The sequence below is a fragment of the Chaetura pelagica genome, unplaced genomic scaffold (genome assembly GCF_000747805.2).
Source record: "Chaetura pelagica isolate M959 unplaced genomic scaffold, ChaPel_1.0 scaffold823, whole genome shotgun sequence".
In the NCBI taxonomy this organism is placed as follows: domain Eukaryota; kingdom Metazoa; phylum Chordata; class Aves; order Apodiformes; family Apodidae; genus Chaetura; species Chaetura pelagica.
The window spans coordinates 82,556-91,938 of NW_009952683.1; the positions used below are offsets into that span (position 1 = coordinate 82,556).

Genomic DNA, 9,383 nt, shown 5'->3' on the forward strand with positions numbered 1-9,383 from the left:
CACCCCTGAATGGGCAGGGACACCTCCCACCAGCCCAGGTTCCTCCCAGCCCCATCCAACCTGCCTTTGGACACTTCCAGGGAGCAGGGGGTTTGGCTGAGCTTGTTTGTTAACCTTGGGGGGGCTTTTTTTGTCCCATTAAGATGGGGGAGGCAGGACTGCAGGGACTGGGTCAGTGAGGGAGCAGAATTTTTGATGGAAACTGGTGTGAGTTGGTGTTTTGCTGCTTTCCAATCCAGTTCCACTTTCACTTTCCCCCTGAGCCCCTCCCAGCACCCAGGGTTGGCATCTGTCGCCTCAGGGCAGCCCTGCTGTGCCTGCTCTGTCACAGAACCCCAGCTCCAAGGTTCTCTGGCTCCTTTCCCAGAAGAACAGGCACTTCCTGACAGTTGAGAGGGAGGTTGACAAAGTGTTTGCTTTTATCAGTAGTTTCTTCTGGAAGGTCTTTGACCTTCCCTTGTTCCCTTGGGGACAAGTTGAGGTTTCAAGGGCTGGACCTGCTTTGTTGCTCAACCCTTTTGGTGTCACAACCTTTTGTCCTCCTGCTGGGCTGTCCTGGTGCTCCCCAGTTCTGAACTCACCATCTTGAGTTACTGAGGGGGTCCTGGGGGCAGGTCCTGGCTCTTCCCTGTGCTGTTTGGTCTCGTGGCCTCAGTTTCCCCCTTGTCTTTCCTCACTCAGCCTTGAGAAGCTCAAGATGGGCCAATAATGAGTGATGGAGCACAGAAACCCCCTGTGGCCTGGGCTGTGTCACCAGCAGAGGGATCAGCAGGGCCAGGGAGGGGATTGTCCCCTCTGTTCTGCTCTGGAGAAACCCCCTGGAGAACTGGGACCCGTCCTGGAGCCCCCAGCACAGGAGGGACATGGAGCTGGTGGAGAGAGGCCAGAGGAGGCCCCGGAGATGCGGGGAGGGCTGGAGCAGCTCTGGAGCCAGGCTGGGAGAGTTGGGGTGTTGAGCCTGGAGAGGAGAAGGCTCCAGGGAGACCTTAGAGCAGCTTCCAGGGCCTGAAGGGGCTCCAGGAAAGCTGGGGAGGGACTTGGGCCAAGGGCAGGGAGGGATGGGATGAGGGGGAGGGATGAAAAGTGGGAGAGGGAGCTGGAGGTTGGAGCTGAGGAGGGAATTGTGGAGTGTGAGGGTGGGGAGAGCCTGGGCCAGGTTGGCCAGGGAAGCTGTGGCTGCCCCCTCCCTGGGGGTGTTGAAGGGCAGGTTGGATGGGGCTTGGAGCAGCCTGGGCTGCTGGGAGGTGGCCCTGTTCAAAGCAGGGAAGTTGGATCTAGATGGTATTTCAGTTCCCTCCACCCCAACCCATCCTGTGGTGCAGTCACAGGGCACCCTCAGTGCTTGGTCAGCTGAAGGCCCTGCCCTGATGTCCTTCAACAAAAGCTGCTTTTAGGCCCTTCCTGCTCCTTTCCCAAGTCTCTCCAAGTTGATTTTCTCTCTTCTTTCCCTCCTGCTCTGGCTCCCTGGTGCCTCTTCCCCCAAATGAACTTCCTCCAGCCCTTGGATCCCACCAGCTTTTCTTCCCTAGAGCCCAAACTAACACTCTGCCCTGCTCCTCCATGGTGGGTTGGAGAAGGAAGCAGATCCCTGGGAAGTTCACCCTGTGTCCCCACAGCCTCCATCAGTGGAGACACGGGGGTGATCCACGTGGTTGAGAAGGAGGAAGACCTCAACTGGGTGCTTGCTGATGGCCCACACCCCCCCTACATGATCCTGCTGGATGGGCAACTCTTCAACAGGTCAGTTGATCTTCTGGAACCCCAGAAGATCAAGGTGGGTCCCTCATTTGGGGAGGAAAAGCTTTTGTTGTTTGGTTTTCAGCCCGACCTTCCCCAGAGTGAAATGTTGGGGGTTTTCATCTCATTTAATGTCTGGGTTTATTTCTTTCTGGAATGGGCTTGGAAGAGCTCAGCTCTGGGTAAATCCTCATCACTCCAGCAATTAGTCAAGCTAATTAAACAGCAAGGTGATTATTGGTCACATCTCTGCTGAGCAGAGCAGGAAAGGAGTGAAGTTTCCTCCTTGTTCCTGTGTGAGAACCCAAAGAAAAAGGGACATTGGGGTTGTTTTGATGCTCCACCTCACCAGCAGCAGGTCTTGGATTGTAACTCTTTGTTAATTAAGGAAGGAATTAATGATTCCACTTCATGTTTTCCCTCTTCCAGGAGGGTGATGCTGAAGCTGAAGAAAACCTCCCGAGTGTCTGGCCTGGCTGTGACCATTTCCAAGCCCAGCCCTGCTCAGGGGTTCTCACCTGGTTTGAAGTGTCCCAATGATGGGTTTGGTAAGGAAACTGGGGTCCTCATCCTGAGGAGGAGGAGGTTCCTTCACTGGGTGGTCAGAGAAAGTGGTATAAAGGGGAGGAGGCAACTTGGGGGGCAACCTGGGCTGGTGGGAGGTGTCCCTGCCCATGCAGGGGGGTTGGATCTAGATGATCTTGAAGGTCCCTCTAACCCAACCCATCCCATGATTTGATGGTGAAGGGAAGCTGAGATTGCAGCTGCACTTGAATCAAAGTGATGTTGGAGGTGATGGGTTCAGTGTTTTGTTTCAAAGGAGGGGGTTGGGGGAAAACTGGACTGGGATAAACTGGTTATAACAGCAGTGAAAGTGTTGAACCTGACCCAGGGTGGGTGTAACTGCTTTTGCTTTAATATGTGAAATTTCATAGGATCAGTGGATGGGTTGGGCTGGTGGGACCTTCAAATCTTCTAGATCCCACCCCCTGCATGGGCAGGGACACCTCCCAGCAGCCCAGGCTGCTCCAAGCCCCATCCAACCTGCCCTTCAACACCCCCAGGGATGGGGCAGCCACAGCTTCCCTGGGCAACCTGCCCCAGGCTCTCCCCACCCTCACACTCCACAATTCCCTCCTCAGCTCCAACCTCCAGCTCCCTCTCCCACTTTTCATCCCTCCCCCTCATCCCATCCCTCCCTGCCCTTGGCCCAAGTCCCTCCCCAGCTTTCCTGGAGCCCCAAACTTGTGCTTAGTCCTCAGGTGATGGTTGAACCATCATGTGTTGGCAGAGCTTGGCTGCTGGGGGTGCTACCACTTCTCAAAATGTCATCCTTCCTCCCTGAATCCTCCCCTCTGGTCTCAGTTGGGTTTTCATTTCCCTGTTTTCACCCCCAGGGCTGGAATTGCTCCAGCTCTTGTTTCCACAAACCTCTCTGCTCTGGAGGAGCCACATCTGCTCCTGCCACCACTTTGCAGTGCTGGCATCTGTCCCCTCCCTGTCCCCTCCTGCCCCCCCAGTGCCTGGGGGTTGCATTTAGGAATCTTGAGGGCTCCTTCCAGCACGGGGTGGGTTTGGAAGAGGCAGGTTTGTGTTCCACCTGGGGAATGTGGTGTTTCCCTGGGTGAGGGACAAATGCTCCAGGTGTGACGAGCTCCACCCTGCAAACCTTTCGCAGCTGCTTCCTCAGCCCATCCTGGTGCTGGTTCTTCATGTGCTGCTGTTTTCTCAGCAGGCCCAGGTGCTCCTGCAGGTTGGGATTTTTGGGATTCTCTTCCAGGCTCTAATTTCCCTGGTTCTTTCTGTTTCCAGGTGTTTATTCCAAAGATTATGGCCCCCAGTTTGCCCACTGCAACCAGACCCTGTGGAACCCCCTGGGCAGTGAACTTTCCTATGAGGACTTTGACTTCCCAATTTTTCTCCTTGAAGATGCCAACGAGACACAAGTTATTAAGCAGGTACTGGACTTCCCAACCAGCAGGAGAATCATGGAATGGTTTTGGCTGGAGAAGACCTTTCAGATCATCCAGCCCAACCATTCAACCACCTCTCCCAAGGCCACCACTGCCCCATGTCCCTCAGCACCATCTCCAGGGCTTGGAAACCCCTCCAGGGATGGGGACTCCACCCTGGGCAGCCTGGGCCAGGGCCTGACAACCCTTCCCAGGAAGGAATTGTTCCCAAGATCCAACCCTGCTACAACCTGAGGCCATTTCCCCTCCTGGAGAGGGGGAACTGCTGCACATCTCAGGAGAACAGGGAGAACTTTTTGGTTTTCCTCTCAGCTTAGACCTTCAAATCCACAATCAAAACCCAAGTTCTGATTCCACATCCGTCCCACGATGATGGCACAGGAAGGTTGCAGATCTGTCAGTGGTTTTTCTTCCCATCCAGTGCTACCAAGACCACAATGTCCCTCGGGATGGGGTTGGCCCTGAGTACCCCCTGTGTGCCATGCAGCTCTTCTCCCACATGCATGCTGTCACCAACACTGTCACCTGCATGAGGCGCAGCTACCTCCAAAGCACCTTCAGCATCAGTCCAGGTGAGCAGATCCCTCAGGTTTTTTTTTTCATCATGGGGAGAGGGGATAAAAATCATGTCATTCCTGAATGGTTTAGGTTAGAAGGAAGCTTAAAGATCATCAGGTTCTAGCCTCTCATGAGCAGGGACACCTCCCAGCAGCCCAGGCTGCTCCAAGCCCCATCCAACCTGCCCTTCAACACCCCCAGGGATGGGGCAGCCACAGCTTCCCTGGGCAACCTGGCCCAGGGTCTCCTCACACTCCACAATTCCCTCCTCATCTCCAGCCTCAATCTCCCTCTTCCAGTTTTAATCCAAGCCCCATCCAGCCTGGCCTTGAACACCTCCAGGGATGAGTCTTCCACAGGCTCCTAAGTTGGAATCCCATTGGAATATAAGTCATAGAATGGTTAGAGTTGGAAGGAACCTTGAAGATCATCTAGATCCAACCCCCTGCCTGGGCAGGGACACCTCCCACCAGCCCAGGTAGCTCCAAGCTCCATCCAACCTTCCCAGGGACACCACCAGGGATGGAGCTTTCACAGCTTCCTTGGGCAACCTGTTCTAGGGTCTTAATAAAAAGAGGTGCAAAAGGAAGAAGATTTGAGTTGCCTTCAAGCTTTACTGGGCAACTGAGCCCTTCTAATGTCACTTTTTGAAGCAGTAAAGGATATTTTGGGCTGTATTTAGGTGCTGGCTGGGAAATGCACCTCATTCCTGCCACACAGACCACCAGGAATGGCTCTGAGGTTCCTGCTCCATTAAATTGTGTCCCATGAATTCAAATCCAGATCCTGGGGAGAGGTTTTGCCAGTGGCCAGGGTGTCCCCAGAATGTCCCCAGTGCTGACCTGAAAGCTCATGTCTCACTTGTGGTCTCAACTCAAACCAGATGTTGTTTCTGCTTCCTAGAGATCATGTGTGATCCCCTTCTTGACTACAACGTGTGGAGCACTTTGCAGCCCATCAACTCCTCTGGGAAAGTTGAGCCTGACAAGGAATTTATTCTTGTTGCCACAAGAGTAGGTACCTCTTGATCTTGCTGGGTCTGAAGGGATTCTGAGAAGAGCTGGGGTTTTGAGTTTCATGGGAATATACTCCTTAGATATTTTCATTTCTTCCCATCCTCCAAAACCTTGTAGGTCATCCTGGTTGGTGTGTTCCTCCAACTAGGAGCCCTTTAGTTGGTGGGTTCACCACTTGCTGCCACATTTTGCACTTTGTTTCTGTCTCTCTGTGAGATTTTGTCAACATTTTCTTCACTGCTGGAGCCAGACAAGTAATTCATGTGTTTCTTGCACTTCCCTAAGGTATTTCACATCCTTAAAAAGTGTTACAGGAGGAGACAGTGGGGTTGGCTCTTCTGTATTTTGGTTTTTAGGGGGGGTGGCTGAGTCCCAGGGAGATGCTAGTGTGTGTCAGGCAGTGAGTCAGGGTCAGAGCTGAGAGAGAAGTTCCCCTCCTTGTCTAGCAGTTGAACTGACAATTATTACCCTCCAGTGAGGCAAGAGCCTCAGATTGAACATTTCCATGGATGGGGCAGCCACAGCTTCCCTAGGCAACCTGGCCCAGGCTCTCCCCACCCTCACACTCCACAATTCCCTCCTCAGCTCCAACCTCCAGCTCCCTCTCCCACTTTTCATCCCTCCCCCTCATCCCATCCCTCCCTGCCCTTGGCCCAAGTCCCTCCCCAGCTTTCCTGGAGCCCCTTCAGGCCCTGGAAGCTGCTCTAAGGTCTCCCTGGAGCCTTTTCCTCTCCAGGCTCAACACCCCAACTCTCCCAGCCTGGCTCCAGAGCTGCTCCAGCCCTGGAATCATCTCTGTGTCCTCCTCTGGACTTGTTTTAAGCCAGGCTTGGTGAGAGGGCTCAGAGATGCCTCTAACAGGGATCTCCTCTCGTCCCCAAACCCAGATCCCACCCCAGCATTGGCTCCTACCCCAGGTCTTTCCACCACCCAGCCACCCTTCAGCTTCTTCATAGGATCATGGACTGGTTTGGGTTGGAGGGACCTGAAAGATCATCTAGATCCAACCCCCTGCTTGGCCAGGGACACCTCCCAGCAGCCCAGGCTGCTCCAAGCCCCATCCAACCTGCCCTTCAACACCCCCAGGGATGGGGCAGCCACAGCTTCCCTGGCCAACCTGACCCAGGGTTTCCACACCCTGGCAGTGAAGAATTTCCTCCTCATGTCTTAACCTCAATCTCCCTCTTCCAGTTTTAATCCATTACCCAGTAGGATCCATCCAGTAGGATAAGAGGGACAGGAGAGAGGTGACAAGATTTCCTTTCCGTTACAATGTTCCTTGCTCTGTGTGCACATTTCTCACCCCTCCTCTTCCCTCCTACAGATTGACAGCCATTCCTTCTTCTGGAACATTGCTCCTGGGGCAGAGAGTGCTGTCTCCTCCTTTGCCACCCACTTGGCTGCTGCTGAAGCCCTTCATAAAATGCCAGATATTCATTCCCTGCAAAGGAATATCATGTTCACCTTCTTCCAAGGGGTAAGAGCAGCACCCTCCTTCCACCATCTGCCTTGTTCTAAGGTAGCAAAGCAGCCCTTGCCTCCCTGAAAATGAATTTTTTTCCCTGCTTTTCATGCAGAAATATTTCTGTGTATCCTCAACCCCTGGTCCTCTCCACTCCTTCATCTCAATCACAGAATGGTGAAGGTTTGAAAGGACCTTCAAGATCATCTAGACCCAACCCCCCCATGGGCAGGGACACCTCCCAGCAGCCCAGGCTTCTCCAAGCCCCATCCAACCTGCCCTTCAACACCCCCAGGGATGGGGCAGCCACAGCTTCCCTGGGCAACCTGGCCCAGGCTCTCCCCACCCTCACACTCCACAATTCCCTCCTCAGCTCCAACCTCCAGCTCCCTCTCCCACTTTTCATCCATCCCATTTGTCCTTTTGCTACAAGCCCTTGCCCAAAATCCCTCCCCAGCTTTCAGGAACGTGTCAAACTTTGCTGTCCGTGCCTGTGTGTCTGGTCTCTGCTTCATCCCCTGCTTTGAAATTCTGAAATGAAGCCCAGAAAAGGCTGGATTAAAAATATATGTGTTGACAGCAGGGAAATGCAGCTCATTTCTGAGAGCCCAGCACTGGAGTTGGCAGCTGTGGGAAAGCAGAACAAGCCTGTGGAGGAGGGACTAGATGGGCCAACAGCTGATGTTCCCCTCAAGGCATCTCCTCTGCTTGATGGCTTCTTTTGTGCAGCTTTGTGAAGCTGGCTCCCCCAGCCCCGTGCTGCAGCCATGTGATTCCCTTCATTCCAGGCAGGAATTTCCCTGGGGAGGAGAGGGACATGCAGCCCTGAGGAAGGGACATTCTCTGCTCTGCTCCCAGGATGGAGGAGGGATGATAAGACTTGGCTGGGGGCTGCTTGGCTTCCCTGCCCTCCTCTGTCCTGGGGTTTCTCAGGGGCCCCTTCTCATCCCCAGCTCCTTTCACCACCTCATTTCTCTCACCCCTCCCTCTTTTATTTTGTTCCCCAGGGAAGCAGACACCTTTCCCTTCATAGGTTTAATTCCCTGATTGGAGACTTGCACTGCCTTGCTCTCCTCTTTACCCAAAAACCAGGAGTCAGGGCTGTGCTGGTGCCTCTCTGCTCTCTCAGGAACAGTCACTTAAGCCTGACTTTGCCTCCATCTCTTCCTTGCTTGTGGAATTGCTGAGCTGCCCCCTGTTTTTTCTCCTCTTTGCCTTCCTTCCTGCCCTCTGCTCCATCCCTTCCTACACCACCTTTTCATTTGGAGCCAGGCACAATGTCCCATTGATCCTCAGGTGTGTGCCAGGCTGTGCACACCCTTAGGATCAGACCCTTGAAACCCAGGTTCTGTTCCTCTCCAGCCCCTCAACTCTTGCTCTCAGCTGTGCCAGCCACTACCTGGGGGTGACCCATGGGTGATTTGATTCTTTCTCCCACTGCAGGAGACCTTTGACTACATTGGCAGCTCCAGGATGGTGTATGACATGGAAAAGGACAAGTTCCCTCTCCGTTTGGACAACATCCATTCCTTCCTGGAGCTGAATCAGGTGTGGGCTCCTTGGAGGGATCTTTTTACCCCCTCTGATCATTCACCTGTAGTTTTCCCAGCATTTTACTGGGTTTGGTTCTTTTTCCCTGCTCTATAAGACTCACTCAGTCATGTTCTGAGGGTGGGTTTGGTTCTCCTTGCAGGTGGCTCTGAGGGAGAACTCAGTGCTCTGGATGCACACGGATCCCGTCTCAAGGATGAATCAATCTGTTGAAGTGCAGGTAATTGGAAGGGAATCCCCAGTCACTCCTCTTAAAAAAAACCACCCAACACACTGTGGGATTCTAGCCCAGCAGGATGGCAACCTTCCCAGAGCAATCCCACATCCAGTGGAGCCGGGGATGTTTTCTTTCCCCTTCAGGTTAGAAACTTGCTGGATATTCTGAGCCGCAGCAGCCAGGGAGCGAACGTGACTTTCCAGGAAGCTCAGTTTTCACAACCTCTTCCTCCCTCCTCCTTCCAACGTTTCCTCCGTGCCCGGCACATCCCAGGGGTGGTCCTGACCGACCACGAGGCTGCCTTCCACAACAGGTACTTTTACCAGGGTGGGTGGGAACAACTTGATCCCTGACCGAGGGCACCAAATCCAGCAGAGGGCACTTGAGCTCCTGCCCGGCCCCTGCCGGGGGGTGGTGCTGCTGATATCCGTGTGGAGCAGCATTCCAGGGGGAGAGGGGGAGGCCGTGGAATTGGACAAGCACGACAGAATCGTTCTGACAACCGAAAGAAATCCAGTTTTGGACAGAAAATGTTTCCCCACAGCTGGCTGGGAGCCAGAGGTGAGCAAATGGCAACGGAGCGTGCCTGAGCCTCAGCTGTGCTTCCTGCAGCCTGGGGGGGCTTTGCTGTTTCCCCCCCACCACTACCTCCTTTTTTATGTTACTTTTTTTTACCACAGCTTTCTGTTGGTGATGGCAGAAGCCCCAGGCGTTGGGAAGGGCCCTTTTGATTCACCCCACATGACCCCACTGCAGTGTGTTCCCTGGGGATTCCCTGCTCCTCTTCCACTTGGGAAGTGGAAATGTGGGCTGGAGGACAGACATGGGGCTCTGCCCTCCTCCCCAGACCCCTCAGATTGTCTCTTTCC

The 9,383-nt window shown here is 54.0% G+C and overlaps 1 protein-coding gene across 1 annotated transcript in view; it reads left to right on the top strand.

The window, feature by feature from the left end:
• NCSTN (nicastrin) overlaps positions 1-9,383 on the top strand; it is a 17,461-nt gene that overhangs the window by 994 nt on the left and 7,084 nt on the right. The window contains exons 3-11 of the mRNA XM_009993773.1: positions 1,617-1,740; positions 2,167-2,285; positions 3,550-3,695; positions 4,132-4,282; positions 5,172-5,281; positions 6,609-6,761; positions 8,190-8,294; positions 8,440-8,517; positions 8,658-8,827. Coding sequence (XP_009992075.1) covers positions 1,617-1,740; positions 2,167-2,285; positions 3,550-3,695; positions 4,132-4,282; positions 5,172-5,281; positions 6,609-6,761; positions 8,190-8,294; positions 8,440-8,517; positions 8,658-8,827 — 1,156 coding nt within the window. The remainder of the gene's footprint in view (positions 1-1,616; positions 1,741-2,166; positions 2,286-3,549; positions 3,696-4,131; positions 4,283-5,171; positions 5,282-6,608; positions 6,762-8,189; positions 8,295-8,439; positions 8,518-8,657; positions 8,828-9,383) is intronic.